The 15,811-nt window shown below is 45.8% G+C and overlaps 1 protein-coding gene and 1 long non-coding RNA gene across 6 annotated transcripts in view; one reads left to right on the forward strand and one right to left on the reverse strand.

Annotated features, from left to right (window-relative positions):
• LOC144500058 (uncharacterized) overlaps positions 1 to 15,811 on the reverse strand; it is a 77,015-nt gene that overhangs the window by 14,476 nt on the left and 46,728 nt on the right. The window lies entirely within an intron of this gene.
• The window catches only part of st8sia5 (ST8 alpha-N-acetyl-neuraminide alpha-2,8-sialyltransferase 5), a 48,557-nt gene continuing 45,527 nt past the window's right edge, over positions 12,782 to 15,811 (forward strand). The window contains exon 1 of one of the 3 annotated variants that reach the window (XM_078222765.1): positions 12,782 to 13,167. In XM_078222765.1, the coding sequence (XP_078078891.1) occupies positions 13,043 to 13,167 (125 nt within the window). In that variant the 5' untranslated portion in view covers positions 12,782 to 13,042. The remainder of the gene's footprint in view (positions 13,168 to 15,811) is intronic. The other 2 variants (XM_078222757.1, XM_078222774.1) reach the window with 2 other exon arrangements.

Here is a 15,811-nt window from a genome sequence, read left to right on the forward strand (position 1 = left end):
ACACAGACTTAGCACAAGGCTCTACATAGAACTATCTCTCTTTGTTTCAGGTCTACCCTGACTCAAAATGTTGGCTCTATTCTCTCTCCACCGATGCTGACAGAACTGCTGGGATTTTCCAGCATTTTCTGTTTTTATCTCTCTCAATGCTATTTTCACATGCAATCTTGTGTCACTGCTGATGTAGGCTGCATATTTACATACTTAACATCAACCCTTTATACTACATCTCCCCCCCCCTAAGTCTATGACTTCCATCAAAACTATTTACATTTTCCTACAAACACCCCCATCTAAAGGATCCCTTCCAAGCCCACACCATCCTGACTTGGAACTATATTTTGTCGTTCCTTCACTGTTGTTGGGACAAAATCCCGAAATTCCCTCCATAAAAGCATTCTGGGTGCACTCCCACCACATGAACTGGCTCAAGATGGCAGCTTACTGCCACCTTCTCGAGGGCAATTAGGAATGGGCAATAAATGCCAGTGACATTCATATCTCAATAATAAAATGAAATAAATCTGTGAAGACAGGCAGAAAGAAACAGACAGAAAAAATAACAAATGAGTACAAGACAGATTGACAAAGGGTGAAGGAACAATGCAAGCAAATGTTTGTAGTTTTTACAGGACCCTCACTTCTGCCTCTAATCCTTTTGAGGGTGAACTGTGAAAATACACGGTAAGACGATAAGATATGAAATGTTAAATTGATTTACTTCACAGCATGTGAACGCACAGAACAGTTATGATCAGACTCATTTAATTCAAATCAAATACATTCTGCATACAAAATGATGATTAGCAATATTTCCCTGCACATCAGGAGGCTGTCGTGCTTGGTTTAAGCAAAATAATTAGCAGCTACATTCTTACATTCTCCTTTTGAGCCTGACCAAAACTAGTACTTAGTGTTGTTTTAACAAAACCTAATTGACTTCACTCACTTTGTTAGATCTGTCAGCGGATGCCCCTGTTTCTAGTATTGACAGTCACAAAGAAAGGCCAAGTATCTGGGACACAAAATGTGTCAAGAGTTTTACCAATTACTGAAAAAGGCTAAATAATTGCTCACCATCACCGTCTTTGCAGAAAACAACTTCAATGTCTAAATCATTAGGATATTAAATATGTTTTGTCTCAGCTTTTAATTTTTTGTGCCTCACTAAGGATTTCAACTCCTGACTTTCGAAGATTTAGCCTCTGAATTCCCTTAAAAGCCATTCCGACTCAGACTGCCTCAACGACAGCTCACCTCCTGCTGGCTCAATCTCTTCTGGGACTGCATTCCATGAGGTTCACAAAGCTCCATTCCCACCTCTAAATACTGGCACCACTTCCAATCCTTTGGCAGACCACTAGCTTCACTAAACTGCCACTACCCCTGGATTTCTCCAGTCCCTCCACTGCCCCAAACTATAACTGGATTCCAAGGCTTCTCCTATGAGAACCTGTCAAAGAACCAGTCACCTTCTGCCATCTTCTTAGCTCCCCAGGCTCTCTGGGCATTAATTGCGTCAAAACGTTCCCATGGCCTCTCTGTGAACTGCAAACTCTACAAGGCCCAAACTGCAAGCACACAGGTAATTACAACTGGAGAACATTCTTAAGCTTCACCTATCTCCATGATGCTGTAGCCTTTCAGAGTTCACTGAATGCTTTTCAATTCTAATTCTGAGATCAAAACATCTCTCTGGACTGAAGTTCTTTGCAAGCAGTGAAGACATTCCACCTCTAGTCCTCTAGTTAAGTAATCCCACCCGCTGTTTCATGGTTCCATCTTTTCTATTCTGACTCTATTAAGCAAACATGGGTAACCTTCTGAACTGCTATTTTCTTTTAGGTGTTCAGACCAACTCTAAAGTTCAGCATTTTAATTAACTTACCCTCACAACAACAATCGAGCAAATCATTACCTTTAAAATATTAACTTGAATCATGAACTAGATATTTGTCACATTTCCGAGTTGCCTTGCGAAGTTGGTGATAGTGGTGGCACAGTGGCACAGTGGTTAGCACTACTGCCTCACAGTGCCAGAGACCTGAGTTCGATTCTCGGCTTGGGTCACTGTCTGTGTGGAGTCTGCACGTTCTCCCCGTGTCTGCATTGGTTTCCTCCGTGTGCTCTGGTTTCCTCCCATATTCCAAAGATGTTAGGTAGATTAGCCATGCTAATTTGCCCCTTAGTGTCAGGGGGATTAGTAGGATAAATATGAGGGGTTATGGGGATAGGGCCTGCGTGTGATTGTTGTCGGTGCAGACTCAATAGGCCGAATGGCCTCCTTCTGCACTGTAGCGATTTTAAGGTTCTATTCTATGATTCTATTTGAGATATAAAATGTGATATACTGAATAAAATAATCAAGCTTAAAGAGGAGAAAGTATCTGGTCTGGGTGGATTCCATTCAGGCATTTTTAAATAATTTAGGGAAGAGATAGTAGAGGTGTTACTACACCTATTTAGTAATTTGTTAGAAAAAGGTATAGTACCAAAAGACTGGTGGATAGCGAATGTAATTTGTAAATTTAGAAACTTAACATTGGTGGTAACAAGAAGAATGAATCTGGAGTAAACAGAACAGAAGAACATTCAAGGCAGAATTTTACTGTCCCCACGGTGGATTTGAGGCAGTGGGGGCTTTTAAGTTCCCTGGGTGGCCTTCGTGCCACCTACCCACCTGCTCTTGAACTGTCCACAATTTTGTGTGGGTTAGGCAAAGCCTAGGGCAGCCGCCTGCACTTGCCACAATTGAGGACCTTAAATGGCCAATTATTGGCTACCTCAGTACCACTTCCCACCCGCTCTCAAATTTGGCCTTCCTGTAATGCCAGTTTGATTGTCTTTCCTCTCTTATTTCAGTGAACCTGACCGTGACATTCATCACTGCTTCACAGTGATCCTGACCTGCTAGGGGTGTGGATGGGGCAGGGTTTGTAAGGAGCATCCAGGAGGGCTTCTTGAAACAATATGAAGATAGTCCAACTAGGGAAAGGGCCATACTGGGCCTGGTATTGGGGAATGTACCCGGCCAGGTGGTCGACGTTTCAGTAGGAGAGCAGTTTGGGAACAGTGACCACAACTCAGTAAACTTTAAGGCACTGGTGGATAAAGAAAAGTGTAGTCCTCAAGTGAAGGTGCTAAATTGGGGGAAGTCTAATTACAACAATATTAGGCAGGAACTGAAGAATGTAGATTGGGGACAGATGTTTGAGGGCAAATCCAAATCTGGCATGTGGAAGGCTTTCAAGTGTAAGTTGATAGGGATTCAGGACTGGCACATTCCTGTAAGGATGAAGGATAAGTATGGCACATTTTGGGAACCTTGGATATTGAGAGATATTGTGAGCCTAGTCAAAGAGAAAAAGGGAGCATTTGTCAAAGCTAGGAGGCTGGGAACACACGAAGCAAGTGTTGGAATACAAGGAAAGCAGAAAGAACCTTGAGCAAGGAGTAAGAAGGGCTAAAAGGGGTGATGAAAAAGCATTGGCCAACAGGATTAAGGAAAATCCCAAGGCTTTTTATACATATACCAAGAGCAAAAGGATAGCCAGGGAGAGGGTTGGCCCACTCAAGGACAGGGGAGGGAATCTATGCATGGAGCCAGAGGAAATGGGTGAGGTATTAAATGAGCACTTTGCATCAGTATTCACCAAAGAGAAGGATTTGGTGGATGATGAATCTGGGAAAGGGTGTGTAGATAGTTTGAGCCATGTTGAGATCAAAAAGGAGGAGGTATTGGGGTTCTTGAGAAACATTAAGGTCGACAAGTCTCCAAGGCCTGATGGGATATACCCCAAAATACTGAGAGAGGCAAGGGAGGAAATTGCTGGGGCCTTGAGAGAAATCTTTGTATCTTCACTGGCTACAGGGGAGGTACTCACAGTAAGAAGTCTCACAACACCAGGTTAAAGTCCAACAGATTTATTTGGTAGCAAAAGCCACTAGCTTTCGGAGTGCTCGCTGCTCCTTCGTCAGGTGACCTGACAAAGGAGAGCGAGTGCTCCGAATGCTAGTGGCTTTTGCTACCAAATAAACTTGTTGGACTTTAATCTGGTGTTGTGAGACTTCTTACAGGGGAGGTCCCAGAGGATTGGAGAATAACCAATGTTGTTCCTTTGTTTAAGAAGGGTAGCAAGAATAATCCAGGTTATTACAGGCCGGTGAGCTTGATGTCAGTGGTAGGGAAATTATTGGAGAGGATTCTTTGAGACAGGATTTACTCCCACTTGGAAGTAAGTGGACGTATTAGTGAGAGGCAACGTGGTTTTATGAAGGGGAGGTCGTGCCTCACTAACTTGATTGAGTTTTTCGAGGAAGTGATGAAGATGATCGATGAGGGTAGGGCAGTGGGTGTTGTCTACATCGACTTCAGTAAGGCCTTTGACAAGGTTCCTCATGGCAGACTGGTGCAGAAGGTGAAGTCGCTTGGGATCAGATGTGAGCTGGCAAGGTGGATATAGAACTGGCTCGATCATAGAAGACAGTGGGTAGCAGTGGAAAGGTGCGTTTCTGAATGGACGGCTGTGACAAGTGGTATTCCTCAGGGATCAGTGCTGGGACCTTTGCTGTTTGTAATATATATAAGTGATTTGGAGGAAAATATAACTGGTTTGATTAGTAAGTTTGCGGACAACACAAAGGTTGGTGGATTTGCGGATAGCAATGAGGACCATCAGAGGATACAGCAGAGTATAGATCAGTTGGAGACTTGGGCGGAGAGATGGCAGATGGAGTTTAATCCAGACAAATGTGAGGTAATGCATTTTGGAAGGTCTAATACAGATAGGAAATATACTGTAAATGGCAGAACCCTTAAGAATATTGATAGGCAAAGGGATCTGAGTGCACAGGTACACAGGTCACTGAAAGTGGCAATGCAGGTGGAGAAGATAGTCAAGAAGGCATACGGCACGCTTGCCTTCATCGGCCGGGGTATTGAGTATAAAAATTGGCAAGTCATGTTGCAGCTTCTTGAACCTTAGTTAGGCCGTACTTGGAATATAGTGTTCAATTCTGGTCACCACACTACCAAAAAGATGTGGAGGCTTTGGAGAGGGTACAGAAAAGATTTCCCAGAATGTTGCCTGGTATGGAGGGCATTAGCTATGAGGAGAGGTTGGAGAAACTTGGTTTGTTCTCACTGGAACGACAGAGGTTGAGGGGTGACCTGATAGAAGTCTACAAGATTATGAGGGGCATGGACAGAGTGGATAGTCAGAAGTTTTTTCCCAGGGTGGAAGAGTCAAATACTAGGGGACATAGGTTTAAGATGCAAGGGGCAAGATTTAAAGGAGATGTACGAGGCAAGTTTTTTACACAGAGGGTTGTAGGTGCCTGGAACTCGCTGCTGGGGGAGGTAGTGGAAGCAGATACGATAGTGACTTTTAAAGAGTGTCTTGACAAATACATGAATGGGATGGGAATAGAGGGATATGGTCCCCGGAAGGGTAGGGAGTTTAGTTCAGTTGGGCAGCATGGTCTGAAAAGGCTTGGAGGGTCAAAGGGCCTGTTCCTGTGCTGTAATTTTCTTTGTTCTTTGTTTGCTTCACACTGCTCCCAGTCTGCTTCACAGTAATCCTGACCTTCATAAGTTCATAAGATATAGGAGCAGAATTAAACCATTCGGCCTATCGAGTCCGCTCCGCCATTCGATCATGGCTGATATGCTCTGCATCCCCATTTTCCTGCCTTCTCCCCTTTACCCGTCAACCCATTGCCAATTAAAAATCTGTCCAACCCCTCCTTAAATTTACTCACTGCCCCAACATCCACCGCACTTTGGGGTAGCGAATTCCACAGATTCACAACCCTTTGGGAGAAGTAGTTTCTCCTCAACTCTGTTTTAAATGTGCTACCCCTCATCCTAAGACTAGGGGCAGCACATTGGCACAGTGGTTAGCATTGCTTCCTCACAGCACCAGGGACCTGGGTTCAATTCCCGGCTTGGGTCACTGTCTGTGTGGAGTTTGCACATTCTCCCCGTATCTGCTTGGCTTTCATTTGCTCCAGTTTCCTCCCACAGTCTAAAGATGTGCAGGTTAGGTGGATTGGCCATGCTAAGCATCAGAGGAATTAACGGGGTAAATATGTGGGGTTACGGGAATAGATCCAGGGTAGGATTATTGTCGGTGCAGACTCGATGGGCCGAATGGCATCCTTCTGCACTGCAGGGATTCTATGAATTTATGACTATGAGCTCTCATCCTAGAATGCCCCGCAAGGGGAAGCATCCGCTCCATGTCAACTTTATCCATATCTTTTATCATCATCTTGTATACGTCAATTTGATCTCCCCTCATTCTTCTAAATTCCAGAGAATATAGACCTAAACTGACTCCTCCCGGTCTGATTCACAGTGACCCTGACCTGCTGCACACTCCTCCCGGTCTGATTCACAGTGACCCTGATCTGTTTCACTCTCCTCTCGGTCTGATTGCGTTTGACAAAGTCCCTCATGGTAGGCTAGTGAAAAAGGTTGGATCCCATGGGATAAAGGGGGAGGTGGCTAGATGGGTGGAGAACTGGCTTGGTCATAGAAGACAGAGGGCGGTAGTGGGAGGGTCTTTTTCCGGCTGGAGGCCTGTGACTAGTGGTGTAGCGCAGGGCCCTGTATTGGGACCTCTGCTGTTTGTGATTTATATAAATGATCTGGAAGAAGGAGTAACTGGGGTGATCAGTAAGTTTGCGGACGACACAAAACTGGCAGGACTTGCAGATAGTGAGGAACATTGTCAGAGGCTACAGAAGGATATAGATAGGCTGGAAATTTGGGCAAGGAAATGGCAGATGGAGTTCAATCCTGATAAATGCGAAGTGATGCATTTTGGTGGGAATAATGTAGGGAGGAGCTACACGATAAATGGAAGAACCATAAAGGGTGTAGAGACGCAGAGGGACCTGGGTGTGCAAGTCCACAGATCCTTGAAGGTGACGTCACAGGTGGAGAAGGTGGTGAAGAAGGCATATGGCATGCTTGCCTTTATAGGACGGGGCATAGAGTATAAGAGTTGGGGTCTGATGTTGCAGATGTATAGAACGTTGGTTCGGCCGCATTTGGAATACTGCGTCCAGTTCTGGTCGCCACACTACCAGAAGGACGTGGAGGCTTTGGAGAGAGTACAGAGGAGGTTTACCAGGATGTTGCCTGGTATGGAGGGGCTTGGTTATGAGGAGAGATTGGGGAAACTGGGGTTGTTCTCCATGGAAAGACGGAGGATGAGGGGAGACTTAATAGAGGTGTATAAAATTATGAAAGGCATAGATAGGGTGAACGGTGGGAAGCTTTTCCCCGGGTCGGTGGTGACGTTCACGAGGGGTCATAGGTTCAAGGTGAAGGGGGGGAGGTTTAACAAAGATATCAGAAGGACATATTTCACACAGAGGGTCGTGGGGGCCTGGAATGTGTTGCCGGGCAAGGTGGTGGAGGCGGACACACTGGGAACGTTTAAGACTTATCTAGACAGCTATATGAACGGAGTGGGAATGGAGGGATACAAAAGAGTGGTCTAGTTTGGACCAGGGAGCAGCGCGGGCTAATTGTTCCTTGTTTCTCGTTTCAAGGCTTCATTCTATGATCATCTTGCTGGTGCCAGTACAGAGCGAGACTGCGGATAGTTGGGAACCTGTCTCGGGGGCAGGGAATTCATATGGTGTTCGTGGAAGTGGAAATGACTAGGGTTGGGAAGCATTTTCCGATCGGGGCCATTGTGATCTCCTGGACTCGTTTCGATCGCCTCAGGGGGTCGGAGAAGAATTTCCCAGATTTTTTTTCCCCATATTGACCCTGGGGTTTTTCACTCTGGGTTTTCGCCTCTCCCTGGAGATCACATGGTCTGGAATGGGGCGGTGGGGGTGAGTTAATAGGTTGTAATGAACAAAGCATCGTAGCTGTGAGGGACAGCTCGGTGGATAGGATATTGGTATGTAGATAGGCTGGAAAATTGGGCGGGGATCCTGGATTCAGGATTCAATCCTGGACCGGGGAGCGGCGCGGGCTTGGAGGGCCGAAGGGCCTGTTCCTGTGCTGTATTGTTCTTTGTTCTTTGTTTGTTCTTTGATTCACAGTGACCCTGATCTGTTTCACTCTCCTCTCGGTCTGATTCACAGTGATGCTGATCTGCTGCACACTCCTCCCGGTCTGCCTCACAATGACCCTGACCCGCTGCACACTCCTCCCGGTCTGCCTCACAATGACCCTGACCCGCTGCACACTCCTCCCGGTCTGCTTCACAATGACCCTGACCCGCTGCACATTCCTCCCGGTCTGCTTCACAATGACCCTGACCCGCTGCACACTCCTCCCGGTCTGCTTCACAATGACCCTGACCCGCTGCACATTCCTCCTGGTCTGCTTCACAGTGACACTGACCTGCTGCACATTCTCCCGGTCTGCTTCACAGTGATACTGACCCGCTGCACACTCCTCCCGGTCTGCTTCACAGTGACACTGACCCGCTGCACATTCCTCCCGGTCTGCTTCACAGTGACACTGACCTGCTGCACATTCCTCCCGGTCTGCTTCACAGTGACCCTGACCTGCTGCACACTCCTCCCGGTCTGCTTCACAGTGACCCTGACCTGCTGCACACTCCTCCCGGTCTGCTTCACAGTGACCCTGACCTGCTGCACACTCCTCCCGGTCTGCTTCACAGTGACACTGACCTGCTGCACACTCCTCCTGGTCTGCTTCACAGTGACCCTGACCTGCTGCACACTCCTCCCGGTCTGCTTCACAGTGACCCTGACCTGCTGCACACTCCTCCCGGTCTGCTTCACAGTGACACTGACCTGCTGCACACTCCTCCTGGTCTGCTTCACAGTGACCCTGACCTGCTGCACATTCCTCCCGGTCTGCTTCACAGTGACACTGACCTGCTGCACATTCCTCCCGGTCTGCTTCACAGTGATCCTGACCTGCTGCACACTCCTCCCGGTCTGCTTCACAGTGACCCTAACCTGCTGCACACTCCTCCCGGTCTGCTTCACAGTGACCCTGACCTGCTGCACACTCCTCCCGGTCTGCTTCACAATGACCCTGACCTGGTGCACAATCATACAAACATAGAAACTAGAAGCAGGAGTAGGCCATTCAGCCCTTTGAGCTTACTCCACCATTCATTTTGATCATAGCTGATCATCGAACTCAGTATCCTGATCCCCTCTTCCCCCCATGTCCCTTGATTCCTTTAGTCCCAAGAGCTATATCTAATTTCTTCTCAGTGACCCTGACCTGCTGCACATTGCCTCCCGGTCATGTTAGAGATATTTTAATATTGATTTTAACATTTTAAAATGTTACATTTCCCTTTCTATCTCATTCTTTTTTCTCTTAACCATTTTTTTCCCCTTTTTCTCTTCATGTCTCTCATTTGGCGCTTGAAGAAATCAAAAAATCTTTGCCTGCATGCTGCAATACCTGGACAACATCCAGCCTTTGTCCAATAATTTGCAAGTAACACAAGTAAGCTATTCAGTTGCCAGGCAAAGACAATTTCCAACAAGAAAGACCATCTCCTATTGATATTTAATGAAATTGCCATTGCTGAAAACACCACCATCAATGTCCTGGAAGGTGTTATCGACCAGACACATTGAACCAGCCACATAGTACTGTGGCTGCAAGAGCAGTTTAGAGGCTCAGCATTCTGTGGTAAGTAACTTACCTGACTCCCCACAGCCTCTCCACCATTTGCAAGGCCCAAGTCCGTAGTGTGATGGAATATTCTCCACTTGCCTGGATGAGTGCAGCTCCAACAACACTCACAAAGCTCGACACCACCCAGGACAAAGTACCTCATCCATCACCTTAAACATTTACTCCTTTGACAACTGCTACGCGGTATGTGCCATCTGAAAGATGCACTGCAGCAACTTGCCAAGATTCCTTCAATGTTACCTTCCAATTTGTGACCTGCACCACTTCGAAGAACAAGAGCAGCAGGTGCATGGAAACATCACCGCTTCCAAGTCACGCACCACCCTGATTTGGGAATAAATCACTGTTCTTTCATCATCACTTGGTCAAAACTTTGAACTTGTTCTCTAACAACACTGTGGGTGTAGCGATGCACACCACACAAGTGCCAGGCAATGATCATCTCCAGCAAGACAGAATCTAACCATCACCCCTTGACATGCAATGTCATTGCCATCACCAAATCCACCACTACCAATATCCTGAGGGTTACCATTGACCAGAAACTGGACTGGACCAGCCAGAAATACACTGGGGGTGGGGGCGAGGGTTCATCTGGCCTACCTGTGGCGTGTTATCTCATGGTGATGGGATTTCCCATTGACTGCACCTCATGCTGCCGGGAAGTCCCTGGCGGGGGTGCATCATTGGTGGAACCATAGAAAGCATTCTTTCTGGTTGCATCACAGCCTGGTGTGGCTCCTGCTTTGCCCAAGACCGCAAGGAACTACAAAAGGTCGTGAATGTAGCCCAATCCATCACGCAAACCAGCCTCCCATCCATTGACTCTGTCTACACTTCCCACTGCCTCGGCAAAGCAGCCAGCTTAATTAAGGACCCCACGCACCCCGGACATTCTTTCTTCCACCTTCTTCCATCGGGAAAAAGATACAAAAGTCTGAGGTCACGTACCAACCGACTCAAGAACAGCTTCTTCCCTGCTGCTGTCAGACTTTTGAATGGATTTACCTTGCATTAAGTTGATCTTTCTCTACACCCTAGCTATGACTGTAACACTAAATTCTGCACTCACTCGTTTCCTTCTCTATGAATAGTATGCTTTGCCTGTATCGCGCGCAAGAAACAATACTTTTCACTGTATGTTAATACATGTGACAATAATAAATCAAATCAAATCAAATCAGAAGATCCTGCCGGCATGAATAGCTGGAAAATTCTGGCCACTTTGACTACAAGAGCAAATCAGGTTAGGAATTCTGTGGTGAGTAAATTCATTCTCCACACCCCCATCCCCTCAAAGCCTGTCCACCATCGATAAGGTACAAGTTAGGAGTATAATGGAATACTCTCCACTTGCCCGGATGAGTGCGGTTCCAACAACACTCAAGAGGTTTAACACTGTCCAGAATAATACAGCCTGCTTGATTTGCACCCCATCTACTGCCTTCAAATTCACTTCCTTCACCACTGATACACAGTAACATCAGTGTTTACCATCTGCAAGATGCACTGCAGCAACTGACCAAGGGCCTTCAGCAGCATCTGACCTCTACCACCTAAAAGGACAAGGGCAGCAGATGCATAGGAACACCACCAACTGTGAGTTCCCTTCCAAGCCACACACCAACCTGACTTGAAATTATATCGCTGTTCCTTCAATGTTACGAGGCCAAAATCATGGAACTCCCTCCCTAACAGCACTCTGGGTGTATCTACACAAATGGACTGCAGCAGTTGACGAAGGCAGTTCACCACCACCTTTTCAAAAGCGGTTAAGAATAGGTAATAAATACTGGCCCAGTCAGTGTGGGCAACATCCTGCGAACAAGATACCCAACAGACTGCAGCAATCAAGTAATCGGTTCTTCACCATCTTCTCAGGGACAATTAGCGATTAGCAATAAACGCTGGTGTTGCAAGTGATGCCCACATCCCATGAGCAAATAAAAAAGAACCTGAATCACCTTCCATCATCGTTGGTCCTCTTTCTTTCTCAATCTTTCAATGTCATTAGTTACGGTGATGCACTAAGTGCTAGTCTGAACATTCACTAAGGTGTCAATGCTCTGTTACCCTTGCCACACTTTAGCAGCTTGTTCTACCCAGAAATATATGGGGCGAATTGATTTTGAATTGAATGGTGAGAAAATAAAACCTAACTCGGGTATGCCAGGAGACAGCCTACCCCTGCAAATACTGGCGTTTTAAAATAATCATTTCTATTTAAATAACGTGCAGGAAATGGTACGGGAGTGCTTTATGTGGAGTGTACCAAGAGCAGACATTTCTGGACTCACATTGCGCTTGACGATAGCATATTCATACATATCTGGTGGTACATCCAATTTATTAATTTAAACCGCTGTCCTGTAAGCATTGTTAGTTCAGGCTATTTAAAGAAGATAATTGTAATCCCTCGCCGTTATGTTTGGAGTCGTATTTGGTGGATTTAAATTTTTAAACATCTGTTAATTTGTAGATAAATTAAACCTTCTTCATAGAATCGGTGGGTAAGGGAGAGGGAGAGGGGGGCTCCTCTGTCCTTGACGGGTTGCGCTAGTGACCTTGTTTATTATTCTGTGAGGAGGTAGAGGGCTCGAGATAGGAAAACAGAGGCGAGCAAACCAGCGAGGGAGAGACAGATAGAGAGCAATGTGAAATGAATGGACGAGAGAGACACAGAAATTGACTTGAGTCTTGCAGTAAAATTGCACTAGTCTTTATTTGTTATTTCAAATGTTTTTTTGTTTTTCTCTAAGATAGTAAATACTAAGATCGGCATACATTTTGGGGGGGAAAAAGAACAGGGAAGGTCGACATACTGCTGGAGAGCGGCTGGAGTGAAGACTGAATCGCTGGAGCGGCCCCATTCTCAGTCTTTCAGCGTGTGTGTGTAAACCCCGCTGCCCCTCCGACGGGCAGCAGGCGAGCTAATGTTTCGGTGCTGGAAGAGCCTTGTCTGACCATGAAAAGCCTCTTCACCACCTGACATCGGCAACAATTATTGCTACATGTTTCAAATCGCTCCCTGCTACTTTGTTGAAAAATCAAGAAAATATATTTTGATTTTTCATACAATATAGGAAGGGACACTTTATTTCTTTGGGAGGGAGAGGGGAGGGGAGGCATAGTTCACCAAGAAGATTGCGGCTCCAGTCACCTATCACAACAGATTTCAAGGGTGAACGGACAGAATCAAAAGAGTTTGGCGATTGATGGATTGAATTCAACGCACAGTGGCGCCTCGGTTTCACTGATGCAGCGGAGGTAACTGCTGCAGGTCGGAGGTTTCACGGTGAGGAGGGAGGGAGAGAGGGCTTTGAAATAAGACTCTCTCACACTCAGCCAACCATCCTCATAGAGGGTCGCCTTAATGTCAGGAGAATGTATTCAGATCCTTCGGGAAGAGATCTGCTGGGGAACCGAACGCTGTTTTTCATATTTATCTGTTCCTTTGCAATAGTCACTTTGTTGCAGCAAATCCTCTATGGCAAGAACTACATTAAAAGGTAAGAGAACTTCTCTCTTCTGGAATAGCTGACTGTGAATGTTTTGCATGTGCAGAGAACTGGAAGGAACAGCAGCTCCTGATTAGAAAGCGAGTTTCATGACCACCCTCTCAAAATTTCCACACTTCTCTTCATTATTCTTGCTGAGATACACGGGCACCAGCAGAATTGACTTGTGCACCCTGCCTCCCACTCCCACCATTCGCTATTCTCAGATGTGACCTGTAATCTCAGGCAGGGACTTCCAGCTGATTTTCAACAATGGTCAGTGTCATAAGTGGAGCCCAATTCTGCTTTGACTCAGTGCCCAGGGAGGCACATTTTTCAGTATGGAGGTCAATGCATAATGATCAACACTGCAAACATTAGTGAGGGCCAATTTTACATGTGTTCTCCAGATGTGCACAAGGTTGCATTTATCGCCCATTCCAAGGTCCCCTGGTGGTGGGCTTTCATAATGAACAAGTGGCCATGTGTTTTCAATGATAATACTGGGTAGCCAATGCCAGAAAATTGCCCCAACGACAATAAAAGAACAGAGAGCGATCCCTATTAGTATATTGCATGACTTGAAGCAGAGCTCAGAAATGATTGTATAATATGTTGCTGTGGTTGGGATTGTTGGAAGTGGGGAGCAGTGGGGGGGGGGGGGGGGGAGGGGGGGAGAGGGAGCAAGAACTTGCATTCATATCTTTTGTGACCTTTGGCACCCCGATGATATAGCCAATGAAGTACTTTTTGAAATGTGGTTTCTGTTACTTTGTTGGAAACAGGGAATCCAACTTACAGACAGCAAGGTCCCACAAACAGTAGAGTGATGTTATTCTTTGTACCCACTTGAGAGGGCAGACATATCAAAGAAGGCGCCTCGAACAGTGCAGCAGTCCTTCCATACTGCACTGGAGTATCAGTGCATTTGTACTCAAGTTTCTGGGGTGGGACTTGAGCCACTTCTGACTCAAAGGTGAGGGTGCTACCACTGAGCTATGGCTGGCAATGTCTAAGCGAATCTGGCAAGGTGTTGCCGTGCATCTGGTAACTTTTACACATTGCAGCCATGATATAATGGAATCAAGGGAGCTATTTTACCCTAGATGATATTGAACTTCTTGAGGGTTGTTGGGGCTGCATCTATCGGGGCAAATTAAGTATTGTATAATAGCCTTCACTGCAATTGTATGCTGCATCTCAGTGAGGCTACACCTGGGGTATTGCGTGCAGTTTTGGTCTCCTTACCAAAGGGAGGATATACTGACCGTGGAGGGAGTGCAATACAGATTCACTAGACTAATCCCTGGGATGGTTGAATTGTTGTATGAGGAGAGATTGTGGAGATTGGCCTGTATTCTGTAGAGTTTAGAAGACTGAGAGGTGATCTCATTGAAGTGTACAAAATCCTTACAGGGCTAGACATAGTTGATGCAGGAAGGATGTTTCCCCTGACTGGAGGGCTCTAGAATGAGGAGACAGTCTTAGAATAAGAGGTAGGCCATTTAGGACTGAGACATGAGGAATTTCTTCAGTAAGAGGGTGGAGAATCTTTGGAATTCTCCATCCCAGAGGGCTTTGGAGGGGTTCAATTTTTGAGTATGTTCAAAACAGAGGTCAATAGGTTTCTGGAACATTAGAGATGTTAGAACATTAAGGGATATGGGGATAGTGTAGGAATATGGCATTGAGGTGGAAGATCAGCCACAATCTAGTTAAATGATGGAGCAGACTCGAGGGGCCGAATGGCCTACTTCTCCAACTATGTTTCCAAGTACATTAAATCATACTCTCATGTTTAGCCTTATAGATGGGCAATTAGGCTTTCAGTGGTTGGGAGCTTAGCCACTCATAGTATACAGAGCCTTTGTCTTTCTCTAACACCCACAGTATTAATAGATTGGCCCAGCAGAATGTCTGGTCAGTCGTGTCCCAAGATGATGATGGTGGAAGACTTGACAATGGTGGTGCTATTGAAGGTCAATGTGAGACGGCTGATCTTTTGTCTTGTTTGGAATAGTCATTATCTGAAACTTAAGTGGTGTGCATGTAATTTTGCTTTAAGTTGACCTGTTTCTCTAATCTAATAGACTGAAAAATTGAGGCTCAGATCTTCGAACTTCTATGGCTTATGCATGTGTAAAGATTAAAGGATAGCTATTTTCATTCAATTAGGTTTGCATAATCCAATTTTCTGATTAAGGGCTGCAGCCAAAATGTTAAACTATGTTTCCCTTTCTGATGTTGACTGCCCTGGTATACATCTCCACATCATACATTTCTGACACTTTCCTTTGAAATTCTCTACCCCAGAGAGTTGTGGAGGCAGCAGAGTAAAGCGTTAATATCATGATGCTGATGTAACTATGATTTAATGACACACGATTAAGTAACAGAGATCTGGAGGAAGGAGAAGTCCAACCTTGCACAAAGTTCCTAAGATGCACACAGAGCTGTAAATAAATAATAATGGTTTTAACAAAATATAGTATTGAGTGGCTTACTTCAGGAAAGTAGATAAACCCCAAAGAACCCCGTCTAGACCCGAACGGATGATGAAACATACAGATGCACCATAGAAAGCATCTTTTCCGGATGTATCACAGCTTGGAATGGCTCCTGCTCCGAACAAGACCGTAAGAAATTACAAAGAGTT

Source organism: Mustelus asterias, chromosome 1 (genome assembly GCF_964213995.1).
Source record: "Mustelus asterias chromosome 1, sMusAst1.hap1.1, whole genome shotgun sequence".
NCBI lineage: Eukaryota > Metazoa > Chordata > Chondrichthyes > Carcharhiniformes > Triakidae > Mustelus > Mustelus asterias.